The sequence below is a fragment of the Budorcas taxicolor genome, chromosome 14 (genome assembly GCF_023091745.1).
Source record: "Budorcas taxicolor isolate Tak-1 chromosome 14, Takin1.1, whole genome shotgun sequence".
In the NCBI taxonomy this organism is placed as follows: Eukaryota; Metazoa; Chordata; class Mammalia; order Artiodactyla; family Bovidae; genus Budorcas; species Budorcas taxicolor.
In genome coordinates, this window is record NC_068923.1 from 21,800,963 (window position 1) to 21,817,279 (window position 16,317).

Here is a 16,317-nt window from a genome sequence, read left to right on the forward strand (position 1 = left end):
GGACTCAAGTGCTACAGAGCCCTCCAGGGGACATGGAGAAACCCACAGCCCAACCCTGAATGCAGGTCACGAGCAGGCTGAGACAAGGCAGCGTAACCTGGAGGGCAAGCGGGCGCAGGGTTGTTGGAAATAAAAGAGGAACTTCAACACCACATCCAGAGGGCAGCTGGTGGCGTGGTTCCCACTTGGGTGTCCATGCTGGTCCATGGCAGTTCTGTGTCGGGCAGGATTCTGAGGACTCCTCTAGGCTATGACCTGTCTGTAGGGTGCAGACGGTGCTAGTGCATCTCTACCCCCCAGTTTCCTAGAGTTGAATACAGAAAGCAGCCCCAACTGGAGCCAGAGGACCTGCAGTGGAGACTCGGCTTTGCAGATGACTAGTTAGGTGACCCGTCGTACGTGCACGTTTAGTCGCTCAGTGGTGTCTGACTCTTTGTGACCCCATGGACTTTAGCTCACCAGGCTCCTCTGTCCATGGGATTCTCCAGGCAAGCACACTGGACTGGGTTGCCATTTTCCCCGCCAAGGGATCTTCCCGGCCCAGGGATTGAACCCAGGTCTTCTGCACTGCAGGTGGACTCTTTACCATCTGAGCCACCAGGGAAGCCCCTAGATGACCTTAGGACAATATCAACGCTCTCAAAACATGTTTCTTCCTCAGTACAATGGTGTTAAATGTTGATTCATGAGTATGGACCTCATAGCGTTATGGCTGAGATAAAAGAAGAGTGCGGGAGGAATTGCAAAGCCCTTTGCATTGAGTGGCCCTGATTCTACCTGAGTTCCTGTCCGTGTGAGCACCCAGCACGCGGTCATTGGTGGACAGCAAGCTCATGAAGGGAAGGCTGGCTTTTCCCAGAAGGCTGGGATAGAAATAGAGTGCCTTTGGAGTTGGACAGTCTTGGATTTGAATTCTGACTTCTCTCTGAACTGGTTTCTCACTGAAAAATTAGTGATAATAATCCCTGATCGATAAGGTTGGTTGGGGATGAATTATTGGTTTTGGTCAACCCAATATTTCCTTGAAGACTCCTAAGTCAAATCCATAATTTTATTCTTTCAAACTAATAAAGATTCATTGAGCACTTACTGTGTATCAGTCACTTTTATAGGCACCAGAAATAGAGCAGAAAGCAAAACAGATAAAGTCTCTGAGCTCAGGGTGACTTATATGTGCTCACATTCTAGTGGAGGAAGAAATATGATAGACAAATAGATGACATTCAGCGGTACAAGTGCTGAGGATGGAGAGCAGGATAAGGGAGAGAGAGAATGCTGGGGGTGTGGTGCCCTCTCCACCAGAGTGGTCCAGCAAGTTCTTTCTGAAGAAACAGGCCCTGAAGGAGGTGAGGCAGTGATTTACCTGGAGAAGAACATCCTAGCTGGTCTAGTGGTTAAGAACCCACCTTCAAGGGTTCGATCCCGGGTCAGGGCCTTAAGGTCCCACATGCCAATGAGCCACACCTAGAGAAGCCTGCACCCGCAAAAAAGAACCAGCACAGCCAAAGAACATTCTAGAAGGGGGAACGGAAAGTGCCGAGATCCTGAGGTGGGAGTGTGCTCAGGAGATCTGAGGACCGCCACAGGGACCAGTTGGGCTGAAGCACAGTGAGCAAGAGCGGAGAGGCAGGAGATGAGGTCAAAGACTGTATCAGATAGTGGTCGTGATGGACTGGGGCTTTTCCCCTGTGTGAGCTGAGGCCACTGGAGGACTTTGAGGAGTGAAGGGCTCTGACTTATCCTGTGAAGGGATTACTCCAGCCATGGTGGTTCTTATACCTCATAAGAGGCAAAACCAGAAGCTGGACGATGGTTGGGGGCCATTATAAGAATCCTGGAGAAAGATGATGCCATGGGTCAGGGTGAAGGCAGAAGTGGTGGGGTCAGGGATGGAAATGTTCTAAAGATAGAGCCACACAGACATGCTGATGGAAAGCTGGGAGCAAGAAAGAGAGGTTTGGAGCCTGCGCCTGCAGAAGCAGGAGTTGTTTATTATGATGGTGAAGACAGTGGAGGACAAGCTGGTTGGGGATAGGGGAGGGCATCAGTGGAATCAGCAGTTCTTTTGGCTGTGTTAAGAGTGAAAAGCGATGAGACCTCCAAGTGAGGATGCCAAGTAGACCCTGGGCTAAGCCAGTCTAGGGTTCAAGGGAAAAGCCCGAGTGGGAGATAGAGTCGGGCTGGAGGCACAGTCAGTCCAGGAGATGCAAGCATGTAGACGTGATGGCTCTGCAAGTGTGCATTTGGCTCCAAGCCTGACTGTTACCGCATTCTTCTTCCTCCCAATTTTCCAGTCAGCCCCTGGGTGAGCTCCCAGGGGGACATAGTCTCCCAAGACCCTGCCAATGGCTGCACTAGTGCCTGTTCACAGGAGGACAAACACAGAAGGGAAGTAAGATGGGGACAGTCTAACCAAAACAAAGGCGCTAAGGGAGCACTGGCTGGGACGGGGTTTGGATGCAAGCAGAGACTGGAACAGAGCCGGGCGCTACTCCACCCTGACCTCCTGGCCAGTTCCCTGATCTGGAGCCTGGCCCCCTACCCGCCTCCTGATGTAGGCAGAGAACTCTCATCAGCAGATACCATCCTTCTTTGCAAGTGGGCCAAGGAAACAGCTCCTTGAAAGCCTCTAAGGGAAATTCAATGAGAAGAATGGAAACACATTGCTGGGGAGGGTTCCCTGTCCTCTGGATCTGGGCGCCCTGCCATGGGGTCTCTGAGAGTTAGGGCAGAGCTGGCAAAATCCCAAGATGCTGCCGGGAGAGGAGAGGCCAAGGCAGCCGCAGACCATCCTCTTACACTGGGCTGTCATCACCCCCAAAATATAAACCTGAGCTGCCCTACAGTCAACCCCAGCACCAGGTCCATCAACTGGGGATCAACGTGTCCACACCGCTATATTTAAAATGGACAGCCAACAAGGACCCACTGTAGAGCACAGGGAACTCTGCTCAACGTCCCGCGGCAGCCAGGATGGGAGGGGAGTTTCAGGGAGAATGGATATGTATGTATATGTATGACTGAGTCCCTTCGCTGTCCACCTGAAACTCTCACAACATTGTTAATCTGTTATTCTCCAGTATAAAATAAAAAGCTTACAAATTAATAAATAAAAGCTCCCCTCCCCCAGTTCCAGTGGACGGGCGGCTTCTCCACCAGGAGTTGGGGGTGTCTGGGAATTTGCTGCCGGGGCCTGCTTCCCCCCACCTGTCTAGGATGCTCCCTAGGCCCCCAGGGATGCAGTCCTTCCCCTCTCTCTAAGGCTGGAGATGGGCTAGCATGCATTGCCAGTGCATGGTCCAAAGACTTAGAGCTTTGAGGATAGAGTATCTCCTGCACAGAGCTTCCCGTGTCCTCCCCTGCCGGGTCATGTGAAATGAGGAACTGCACAGAAGGGAGTCCCGGGCCGACGTGCACGTCTTTCCAACCTGCCCGTGCTGTAGGGCACTGTCTCCCACATGGAGTATGCAGAGCGTGCGGCAAGAAAGCACATTCATCTCTTTCTCATGCTTTAAAACGTTCTGTTTTTTTGTGAATCTTTATAACAGTTAGTATAGGACTATGCACGTATATTATTTATACTTGAATGACTAAGCTCACTACTTTTTAACTGATGACGGACTTGATCAAAAGTAATTTGAAGAGCCACTGCTTTGAAGAAAAGCCCAGGGCTAGTGGTGGGGAGCGGCCTTGTTCCAGCATTTCCTCAGTGAAACCATCAGTCTGGTTCATAACCAAGTTGCAGACTCTCGAAATAAAGGGCTGAGACATAGATGGGTGCTTGGCAGAAAAACGTAGAGAAGGATCAGAGGCAAAATTCCTTCTCCACAGCTGTGAGTCAACCGATGGAAGCTGATAGTGACTAAGCTTTGCTGTATGCCACCTCCCAATACACACACACACACACACACACAGAGCTCTCTGTTTATACACATATACATGGTATTGTTGTTCAGTCACTGAGTCGTGTTCGACTGCAACCCCATGGACTGCAGCACGCTAGGCTCCATGGGGTTCTCCAGACAAGAATCCTAGAGTAGGTAGCCATGTCCTTCTCCAGGGGATCTTCTTGGACCAGGGATCGAACCCGTATCTCCTGCATTGGCAGGTGGATTCTTTACCACTGAGCTGCCAGAGATGCCCATACATACCTGTACAGGCACACATATATGCATATATGTTATAGATAATGAGTACACATGTATGTTAGTAATGTTCATAATACTAAATTCATAGTATTATGAAAATTCTTTTCACACCGATGCACCTCCTGAGACAGTCCATGTTAATTGTTTGCTGTGTATTCTTTCATATAGAAATACATACAATTATACACACTTACATATTTACAGATATACACTGTTCTTTTAAATATATGAATACTACCTTAATTTCACACTCCTCTGGGTTCTGACTTTTGTTTTCCATTCAACAACATACCACAGGCATCCTCAAGATGGGAGAGATGGACCTGGTTCATTCTTTTTACCGTCTACATTATATATATCCAATAGTTCGCGTGTATCTTCATTCAGTTAACCATTTCCCTGTTCATGGATATTTGAGTTGCTTCCGATGTTTTACTATAACAATTAATGCTGTGATTAATACCTTTATATATTAATACATCTCATCTCAAAATGGTAGTTTGCTTTTTTTTTTCTTTTGCTCTAAGATAGATTCCCCTTCAGGAGATAGATTACCCAAGGGAATAGAATAATCCAAAGGATGAGAGATCCCATTCAGTTGTGTTAATGATCCTTATTTGCTATTATTAATTCCAATGATACTGCCTTATGGTCAATAGAGTCAAACTGAGCCAACATTGAGTGTCTGTCCCGTGTGTGTGTCATGAGCTGGGACCACCATCCCAGGGTGACAACCCAGAGGGCCATCAGGAGCAGCTGGACAGGGAGAGGGGGCTGGGCCAGGGGCCAGTGTGCCTGACCCCTTCCCAGGGGTGGCCACATCCTAGTGAGGAGTGATGGCTTCTCTGCTCTGAGCAGGAAGCATACGCTCAGGCAGATAAATGACCCCACGAGTCCCTCACACTTTGCTGTGTCTCCAACAAGGCACCACAAGGCTCACATTTGGGCTTCCCTGCCAGGCTCCCTTCATCCACCCGCCTCTCCTTCTCCTAGGCTCCGTGGGATAAGCATCCTTCGTGGGTACAAGGAGTATGCACAGCCTGGAACCCTGAAGCTACAGAGCTCTTGAGTCAGTCTTGCTGACAGTTTCCCACTGTGATTCATACATTCACAGATGTAGTTTCTGGATGTGTCTGTGTCTGTGTTGCTCACAACACAGCAGGTGTCTTATTTCTGAACCCCCACTACCATCTCCTAAATTCCTTACAGAGCTTTTGTACGTGCAGTTTTTCAATGACTGTCTTGAAAATAACAAGCAAGCAAGTCCATGACTCTTGACCAAGGTCTTGCTTAGGTCTAGAGTCACTGGGCCACGCTCCGAGGCCCCTCCTGCCTACCTTCACAGCCTTGGCTCGGTTGATGAGTCCGTCGTCCTGAGAACTTCCGATGAGCAGATCCACCTTGACCCGTGGGGCCCTCTGCAGCGCTCGGGCGGGGGCCTCTCGGAGGTACTGGCCGTCGACCACCGGACCCCAGTAGTGGAAAGGACCACTCACAGCCAGCAGCTGCATCAGGTGCAAAGGGATGTCATGGTTTATATAGACTTCATCCTCAAAACCTGATACTGAAATAGCCAGTTGTATTGCTTCACCGGGGGCTTCCCAGGTGGCTCAGTGGTAAAGAATCCCACCTGCCAAAGCAGGAGATGCGGGAGATGAGGGTTCAATGCCTGGGCAGAGAAGATCCCCTGGAGAAGCAAATGGCAACCCACTCCAGTATTCTTGCCTGAAAAATCCCATGGACAGAGGAGCCTGGCGGGCTATAGTCCAGAGGGTCACAGAGTCAGATACAACTGAGCCACTGAGCACAACACAGCTGCTTCGCTTAATCAAGTCTTAACCATAATGAGCACCAAAGCTGGCTATTCACCCAAAGCTCTCCTGGGAAATAAGGGTAACGTGGCCAGAACAGCAAGCAGGCAGGACACCAGGCCACAGTGCCAGGGTCAGGACGGCGAGTCTTACTCGGAGCAGTGACTAGTCCCTAGGGGAGCATCCCAGCACCTCCCACCAAGGTGACAACAGATCCACTGGGAGGAAGGGTAAGCCTGAGCCTGTAAGAGGTACTGATCGTGGTGGTGGCCAAAGGCAGGACATGACAGGGGAAATTCATCAGCTTTAGTCATGATCTGATTAGCCCATATTTGGAGGAGCTGAGGATAAGACCTGCTCCAGGTCCATGAGTCCAGGCCTGCTGCGGAAGGGATTAAAGCCTCAACTCAGATGACAAGTTACTCTTTCTAGAGTCCCCTTTGTCAATATCAGGGCCAGGCAGGGAGCCTGGGGGCTGTGAGCACCATCTTTACAAGTTGGAGAAGCAGCACACAGCTGCCATGTCTAAGGGGCGTGGTGGCCTCGGTGCACTGCAGCCCTGCCCACAGTACTCAGTACATGTTACTGTGACCTGACCGGGTGGCACCATGATCCCAGCAAGACCCTTTACAGATGTCACTTCATCTTCTTCTCCTACTCTGTCAGAGTCCCATTATTAACCCCATGCTGCGTGCATGCTCGTGTCTGAGTCTTTGGGACCCCATGGACTGTAGCCCACCAGGTTCTTCTGTCTATGGAATTCCCCAGGCAAGAATACTGGAGTGGGTTACCATTTCCTCCTCCAGGGGAATCTTCCCAAGCCAGGGATCAAACCCAGGTCTCCTGGGTCTCCTGCACTGGCAGGTGGATTCTTTACCGCTGAGTCACCTGGGAAACCCTATTATCCCCATAGTACAGACAAAATCTGATGCACAGAGACCAGTCGATCCTCAGGACCGGAGTTTGGTCCATGACGTACTGCAGCCCAGGCATAGCTCAGGGAAGGGGTGAGGCAGTCAGGGAATATGCCTTCGGCCCCAGCTGGTCACCAGCCTACTGCGTGGCCTTGGGTGGGTCCTGTCTCCTTTATGGCCTGGTTTCCATTTGTAAAAGACCCCTGCCTCCCCAACTCTCACACGAGTGCCTACCTTGGTCTGGGCATCATTGAGGATGCTGGCCGGCTCCTGGCGGAGGCAGGACACCATTTCTTGGACGGACGAGCTGGGGCAGCCAACCTCCTTTGCCAAAGCAGCTGCCTGTTGCTGAGCCCTCTCTGGCCTGATGACCGCAGCAGGGGAAAGCGCAGAGCCACCCTGGAGGAGAGAGCAGACTCAGAGCCTGAAGTCTAAATCATCTCCCACACCCTGCTCAGCCCAGAGATCCCAGGGCTGCATCAGGGCTCCGCGTCCTTCTTCCAGGTGTGGGAGTCCCAGAACCCTTCCCTTGAGTGCCCACAGGCATCTGGGAGGTCAGGGCTGATCAATATCACATCAACATGCTGTGTGGTCTTGAATGAGTCTCTCTGGGCCTCAGGTTTCTCACCTGTGAAGTGAGGGCAGTCGACAGAGTGATCTTCAGTCCTGACTATGAACTAAGGTTGTGCGTGTGTGTGTGTGTGTGTGAGTCATGCAGTCCAGTTCTTTGTGATCCCATGGACTATAGCCCACCAGCTCCTCTGTTCATGAAATTCTCTAGGCAAGAACATTGGAGTGGGTTGCCTTGCCCTTCTCCAGGGGATCTTCCCAACCCAGGGATGGAAGCTGGGTCTCCTGCACTGCAGGCAGATTCTTTACCATCTGAGTCACCAGGGAAGCCAGAACTAAGGTTGCATATTGAGACAAAGAGTTGATGGTGGTTGAGCAGGGACAGAAATCAGAACTGTCCTCTGAGAAGAGGACTCCGCAAAAGGTGGGTACATACCACCGACGCCTTCTGAGGATTTCTTAAATAGCAAGCTTTCCTGGCTCAGTTAACGTAGAGTCAGACTTTAAAATAGATGCCCACCTAGAAGGTGATGGAAACACAGTCATCGTGCAAGTCAATTGTATCGGCAGTCATTGTAAGTCTCCGTAAAACCTTTAGGTCTCTGGGAGCATTTTCTAAGGAGGCAGGTGGTGGTTGCTAGGTCCTGGGCAGTGGGTCTCTGAGCCTGGACAGTTGGTGGGACTGGATCTTCCACCCGGGGTAGAAGAGTTTAGCTGAGCAAGGTAGGATCCTGGGGCCTGTCCTCTGTGGGTCAACCCCTCCCTCCACCTCAGACATAGGCTGGGGCCCACCTCGGAATCCAAGACAGCCAGGGCGGGACTGCTGGCATCACTACCATTACTCACAATGCTGTCTCTAACAACAGTAACAGAACGGCCATTGACTGGGGACTTCAATTAACTTGAGTTAATCTTGTTTTATCTCATTGGGTCCTCACAATAGCTGTGTACCTTAGCAGCCGTTACTGTCTCCATTTGATAAACACGGAAATAAAGAAACAGGGAAATGAGCAACTTAGCAAACCACAAAAATCTTATCAGAGGCAGAAACAGCCTGCGGCTTCAGACAGTCAGGCTTCAGAGCGTACTGTGCTCAGGACCCCAGGAAGAAAGTAGAAGGGTCTAGATTGATTCCTGGATTGGGAAGATCCTCTGGAGAAGGGAATGGCTACCCACTCCAGTATTCTTGCCTGGAGAATTCTATGCACAGAGGAGCCTGGTGGGCTACAGTTCATGGGGTCACAGAGAGCTGGACATGACTGAGCACGCACCTACACAATTTACTTAAGTCTCACAATCATCCCACGAGGCAGGGGGAATTATCACCCGATTTTGTAGATGGGGGTGTTTAAGGCACAGAGGGCTCTGTGGGTCTGCAGTCAAAGACTTGCTCTGAGCTTCAGCATCTGTTAACCAGGGCAAGTCCTAACTCCAGGCTTAAGCAGTAATACAAGGAAAACACCAACCAACCCAAGGCCTGGAGGTCAGCAATGGTGGCAGTGAATAGGTTCACAACGTTGAACCCTCACCATCATGAGGAGTCGAGTCCCTGGGCCCTTGGGTTTGTTTCCAATGATGAAGACCACCGCATGGACTTGGTCTTAAGGGAAAACACACACACACCAACACACACTCAAGATATTCAAGATCAAAGCCCCATGTTCTAAATTACGCACTGAGCTGACAGGGTGCAGGAGGCCGAGGTGGGCTGGCTTGACCCACAGGTAGGCTGTGGGGAGACGTGGGTTTCAGGAGGGGGCCCTCTAATGTGTTCTACATTTTCTACAGATATAAAAAGCCAGAGTCCCTGATACGGTGAGGAAGTGGTTAACAGCGTGGGTTACACTAATATTGCAAGATGCCTCAGAGAACGTTTTTCTCTGCAAGGACTTTGTCTTAATCAATCTTTCTGGAGGAAACCATGTTCTCCATGGAAAGTCGGTGGTTAAACAAGCCAACGGCCGGCTCAGCCCTCACTATGCAGCACGTGGTTGAAGACAAAGACCTGGGGGTGGGAGGAGGGGGCGGGACAGAGCTGTGCAGAGAGAGGGGGCTTCGGGGGCAGAAGAACCAGCTTCAAACCCCAACCGTGCTGCTTACCGATGAAGTGACCTTGGGCCAGTGAGTGGCCCCTGGGGCCTCAGTTTCCTCATCTGTAAATGCGGACAATGAAGTGACCTCAGGTCACTATGAGGATGCCCAGAGGAGGGGGCAGCGTCCTCCCCACGGAAGGCAAAGAGGCCTCCGCTGCTCTGGGCACCACGGACCCGGGACCGGCAGTGGGGTCTCTCCAGCCCACCCCGTCACACCAGCCAGCTATCCGCAGCTCTGGGCCCAGACTTTATCTAAATCTGACCTAGCTATCGAGTGGCAATGAGTTTCCGCTTGGTTTTTTTTTTTTTTTAACTTTAAAAATAGCACAGGGCAAAAACCACAAGTGCTGACCACTGCTTATTTGTTCTGGAGCCTCCAAACATGGGAAGGTATCTTGACCTCAGTCAGCCACAATGGTCACTTTACACTCAGGACCTGCCCTCGGGTGAGCGCGGGCACAGACCACACGGTCAGACGGAGAGGCACCTCATGGAAGGGACACACACACACACACACACACACACACACACACACACACACACTTACTGAAACACACCCTCACACAGAGACACAGAAAGACACACACAGACACACTCAGAAATACACAGGCACTCAGCCACACACACAGACAGCCTCTTAACTGGGACACCTCAGTGAATCCCTCACAGGCCTTTCCCGGAAAGCAACAAGGAGGGGTAGTTTCTGTGGCAAACGTGCCGGCCCGGGAGGGCTTGGGGGCCTCTGGAAGATGAAAAATTCTGATGGCAGCGGTTGGGACGGGTATTCCCTTACCACCAGAACCTAGCACAAAGCTTGGTGCACAGCAGGCCTTCGCTAAAGATTGGTGGGCAGAATGGAACTCAAGTGAATGGCTGGATGGTTGACTGGCCGCTGCGTGGGATGAACAGGAGAGGTCCTGTCTGAAGCAGGGATTCCAACAGAGGCTTGTGTGGGTGGAGGAGAGAGGGGTGAGGCATGAACCAGAACATCACTGCCACTGCTCTGCATCGGACCCTCTCCTGGGAATGGACCCAAACCTGAACTTGCCACCAGAACATCATAGACTGGCTGGGTTTATTGTCACTGTTTGCTCTCTAAGTCATGTCCAACTCTTTTGTGATGCCATAGACTATAGCTCACCAGGCTCCTCTGTTCATGGGATTTCCCAGGCAAGAATACTGGAAAGGGCTGCCATTTTCTTCCCAACCCAGGGATCAAACTCGCATCTCCTGCATTGCAGGCAGATTCTTTTTACCACTGAGCCACCTGTGAAGCCCCCTAGCTGGATTTGGGGACATCATTGAGGCAGACAGCTCAGAGATAACTCTGCAAGCTAACGGAAGAGATAGACTTAAAAAAAAAAAATCTTCTGTACATGCAAGTTAATATTAATATTGCTTTTAATCTTTTCTACACTGAAATCATCTTCTTTTCTTGATCCCTAAAAGCATGAGTTTCACTCTGATTTGTAACACTTTGATTTTGGCAAAATTTCAGTCAAAGGGATGATAATTAACACAACTTTCATCCGGAGACCCTAGTCTTCAGGGCATCAGAGCACACTGCCCGCTTCCCCTGCTTCTTTGGAATCAGCAATTCTTGGTTTCAGTTGGTGGGAGCCCAGGGAATTTGGATGAAGGAAAAAGGGGGTATCTTAACCTTTGTTGGAGAACTAAATGGCAACCCACTCCAGAATTCTTTCCTAGAGAATTTCATGGACAGAGGAGCCTGGCAGACTACAACCGAGGGGGTCGCAAAGAGTCAGACACAACTTAGCAACTCACATACATAGCCCTTGTTAGTGTCCTTTGAATATCAGACAAAATGATGCCCTTGAAGCATCTTAACACCAACTGCAGGCGTGAATTATAGCCTAGGAGAGCTCGTGAAAGACAAAGCTCTGTGAGTGCTGCTTCTTTTGTGGAGAAATGCGTGTGCACAAAACACGTCACCTCTCCAAGCCTCAGGGGCCTCCACTATAAAGCGCTGGACTCACGGTCTTGCTGCCCGAGGTATCAAGTTTGCTGCGTGGGGAGCTCAGCATGGCGCCGGTGCAGGGCAAGGGAGCGGCCCACTGGCTCTCTCTCCTGCTATTCCTCCTAGGACTATGTGTGGGTCTTCCCAGTAGGACATGCCAGCCTTTCACTGACTAATTCTGAATTGCCGTGCCCTTTAAAACTTTGAAAACAACTTCCAGTGTGGAAAACCTGAGGGAGCAATTTGTGAATCAGGGCCAATGGCAAGAATCAGAACCTGCAGGAAAAGCAAGCAGCCCAGTTCCTCTGAGGAGCAAGGAACTGAGAGGAGGCCTGGCTTCCAGGCCAGTCTGCTTCCTCCCTGCCACAGGACCCCTGCTGGGTGCTCCTCACCCTTTCTTCCCCTTCCATCTCTCCACCTCTAAAGTATACAACTTTTAGGGGAGGTGGAAGAGAAGGAACATTTTATAAACTAACTTCTAAGAGCCAGGTCATTCCTGCACATTTTCTCATATGATCCTAGCAACAGCCCTTATGGATTACCATCCCCACTTTACAGATGGAGAGATTGAGGCCCAGGTGGGCAAGTACTTTGGTCAAGGTCTTGGGACTGAAAGCAGCAGAGCCAGGGTTACAAAGCTTGCACCATCTCCGCTACACCGTCCTACCTACAGGCAGAGACAAAAGCTCAGCCCATCATACTTTTGGCTATCCACTATACTCAGGAGTGGCTGATGGGTGGTGATTTGTAAACAAGACGTTTGCAAGGTGGTCAGGACAGAGAGAGGAAAGGCAGGGAGAGCCTGGCTTCACCCACAGCAGGAGTTCCGAATGCGAAACAGTCTCACAGGCCGGCTTGTAAAGGCCCCTCCCTTGTCGTGACCTCATTAAGTCTGCGGCATGGAAAAGCCACCCCGAGACCAACCAGAACCCACCCTGGGTCACTGTGATGCGCATTTACAAGTGTCCCACTTTTCGTTTTCTATAGAGTGTTCGCTCAGACCATCTCAACACCCCAACCCATCTGATGAAGTAGGAAGAACCAATATAATTTTAAAAGGAAATACATTACTTATTTAATCACTCTTTTTGTACATTCCCTGCTGCTGCTGCTGCTAAGTCGCGTCAGTCGTGTCTGACTCTGTGCGACCCCATAGACGGAAGCCCACCAGGCTCCTCTGTCCCTGGGATTCTCCAAGCAAGAACACTGGAGTGGGTGTACATTCCCTACGTCATTCCAAAAAGAAATTGGGATATACTCAGGAAAGAATGTCAACAAAGTTTAGTAAACTGTTTGTACAGATGAAGGAGGCTAAGAAGCCAGATTTTCTGGCCCCAAGATGCTGTGGTTTTCCCATGCTTCCCTGCTGCCTTGATGGAGGGCAGGTATCCTGTGAAGTCCACGGGCATCCTGACTCGCTCATCTCCCCATCACCTATCACTCCACCAGGTTCTTTGGATAGTCCAACTGTAGTTCCCAGAGTCCCCTATTAATTCAAGATGAGGGACTGATGAGTGATTTTTTTGGACTTTTTATAGTTTTTATAGAATTTTATAACATTTAATTAGAACAAATTTTAATTACATTTAAAAGAGTAATTCCTTATGAAAATATAACCTGACTCTTGTTGAGAGGAAAGCAGGCATAGCCACTGATCTGTGGACTAGTGGCAAGGTCAAAACCACGTAAGAACACTTGGCAGAGGGATAAGAGGTGGGGCAGAAGGAAGACCACTGGGGGCAGAGGGAGGTGATCCTGACCCACGGGTGTGGTCCCCAGAACGAGCCTCAGCATCATCACATCCCAGGTTTGCCAAAACAGCAATCCTCTTCACACCTGGTAAAAGGCCAGCGTGCATTGCTCTACAGCCATCAGCGTCACCTCGGTTTCGTCGCTCAGTCGCTCAGTCGTGTCTGACTCCTTGAGACCCCTTGCAGTGCTCCTCTGTCCATGGGATTTTCTAGGCAGGAATACTCAATACCATTTCCTCCTCCAGAGGATCTTTCCAACCCAGGGACTGAACCCACGTCGCCTGCACTGCAGGTGGATTTTTTGACCACTGAACCAGCAGGGAAACCCAATTTGTCACCTCTGTTTAGTTAAAGGTAAAAGAGCGACTTTTGCAATTTCAAAGCAAAAATAGCACAGAAATCTACGGTAGAAAATAAAGATGAGCAAAACAAAGGAAACTTAAAGTAAATACAAGTTTCTGAGTCAAGGAGCAATTATTGTTAGCCTCTCAGCATGTCTCTTCTGTGTGTGTATGTTGGGGGGAGGTTCCTATTTATATACTTATATGTAGGGAATAAATTAGATCATACTGATTTTGAACTTGTCTTTTTCACCTCTCGTTCCATTGTGCATATCCTTCTGTGATGGTACCTAGCCATTTATGAGACTTTCTAACGTCAACAGCGCATTGGGTATTTAGGCTGTTAGGGAGAGAGTCATGGACAGGTTAGGAGCGCCTGCAGGTCATACTTGAACACAAACCACAGCTCTGATTGGCACTTTTTGATCTGGACTCTTCCTTCATCTGCAAGGAGTAGAATGATGCTGATAGCTTCTCTAGAAGACCTCAGACAGGATAATACTGACTTGCCCCAAATCATCTACTGTTACCGAGTTGGATTCAGGATGCTTTTCTTCAAAGCCATCATGTCACCTGGCCCTGCTAGGCCGAAGGGAGCAGGGGACCAGGCTATGGTATGCTCTCAACCTCCCCTCTCCTGACATCTCTGGCAAACACTCCTTCCCATGTGGCTCAGTTACAAATCGCTTCTGCTACCTGTGGATGTGCTGTGTGGAGGCCTTGCCCAGGCATCCGCTGGGGGCGGCCTTCCGGTGGGGGGGTGCCTCCCAGGCACTTGGTCAGCCTTGGCTTTGCCCCTTTAGAACCACACTCACTCTCCTGTCATACTTGTCCTCCATGCTCTTGAAACTTGACAAAACGCCCTTTTCCCTCCCCATCTGTCACGACCATTATATCCAATGGCCTCTGTCCCCTTCTGCCTGTCAGAAACCATTTAAACGCTTGGCACTCGAAACGTACTGCTGTCGCAGGCAAAGCTTTCACCCTTTAAAAGGGACACCCTGACTAATGACCGAGGCAACGGCCGCCTTCTGATTTCAAAGGGAACGGAAAAGGCAGGCTCCTGAAGCTCCCCCTCTGTTCTAAACGAGCAGTTCACACACACACGCAGTAGGGAAGTGTCGCCTTTGAAAAATAATTTCCAAATTACAACTTGTAAAAGTGCCTAGGTGCCTGGATGTTTCTGTCCAGCCATTGCTCCTGTGGCTGTTTCAGGGACCGGCCGATTTAGAATGAATGCCTAGGACAGCTGGGACTGTATGGAGGAGAGGGCGAATCTTAGACTCAGAGGAGGTCGGCCTCGGCTTTCCCACATTCTTATGCTTTGGCTTTGAACAGATCAGTCACTTCTTCAAGCCTCAGCTCCCTCAGCCTTACCGCCTTGCCGCCAGAGATATAGGAAGTATGGGGTGTGAGAACTCAGCACGGGGCCGCGTGCAGAGCAAACGCCCCACTGGCTCCCACTCCTTCAATTCCTATTAGTTCTCTGGGTCCTCCCAGTGGGACACGCCAGCCCTTTGCTGACTAATTCTACGTTGTCATGCTTTTAAAAAGTTTGTAAAGCAAAACCAGTGTAGAGAAGTGGTAACAAGGACTAAGCAAAAAGAAAGACTTGCATTTGAGCCTCTGCTCTTAGTGGCCTTGTCTTGTTGGGCAAATCAGCTAACTTCACCCTGTCCATTTTGTGAAGTTGGAATTTTATTTTATTTTTAAATTTTCTCCCCATGTGCTGCACAGTGGGTTCCTGTTGGTTATCCATTCTAAATATGGCAGCGTGTACATGTCTATCCTAAAGAAAAAAAAGAAAGAAAGTGAAGTCGCTCAGTCGTGTCCGACTCTTTGCGACCCCATGGACTGTAGCCTACCAGGTTCCTCCGTCCATGGGATTTTCCAGGCAAGAATACTGGAGTGGGTTGCTATTTCCTTCTCCATGGGATCTTCCCAACCCAAGGATCGAACCTGGGTCTCCTGCATTGCAGGCTGACGCTTTACCATCTGAACCACCAGGGAAGTCACGCATGTCCACCCTAAACTGCCTAACTATTCCTTCCTCCCAGCCCTTCCCCTGGCGACCATAAGCTCGCTAAGCCTGTGAGTCTCTTCCTGTTTTGTAAGTTCATTTGCATCACTTCTTTTTGGACTCCACATATAAAGGATGTCATAGGGCATTTCTCCTTCTCTGACTTACTTCCCTCAGTGCGACAGTCTCTGGGCCCATCCATGTTGCTACGGATGGCGTTATTTCATTCTTTTTAATGGCTGAGTAACAGTCCGTTGTGTCTTCTTTATGCCTTCCTCTGTCGATGGGCATTTAGGCTGTCCCCGTGTCTTGGTTACTGTAGACAGTGCTGTAGTGAACACTGGGGTGCAGCTACCCGTTCACATCATGTTCTTCTCTGAATAGATGCCCAGGAGTGGGGTTGCAGGGTCATATGGTAGCTCTATTTTTAGCTCTATGTTTGAGGAACTTCCTTACTGTTCTCCACAGCAGCTGTACCAATTTAAGTAGTCGGGGATTTTATTCATCCCTCTGCTTGGTTGTATGGATCAGTATACAGAGATAACTGGAATTGGTGGCAGATCTGGGGGTGGGGGGTTAGCCAGCTCTTGCCCAGGACTATATTCCCACGTCTAATATCAAGGTGGAAAGACAGAAGAGTGAGGGGCATGGAGGGAATTTCTGGCCCAGAGGAAGTTGGCCTGGAACTGAA

At 50.0% G+C, this 16,317-nt stretch overlaps 1 protein-coding gene across 1 annotated transcript in view; it reads right to left on the reverse strand.

Annotated features, from left to right (window-relative positions):
* The window catches only part of TG (thyroglobulin), a 231,434-nt gene that overhangs the window by 29,060 nt on the left and 186,057 nt on the right, over nt 1-16,317 (reverse strand). The window contains exons 42-43 of the mRNA XM_052651771.1: nt 7,108-7,272; nt 5,486-5,653 (exon numbers count right to left, since the gene is read on the reverse strand). Of these exons, the coding sequence (XP_052507731.1) occupies nt 5,486-5,653; nt 7,108-7,272 (333 nt within the window). The remainder of the gene's footprint in view (nt 1-5,485; nt 5,654-7,107; nt 7,273-16,317) is intronic.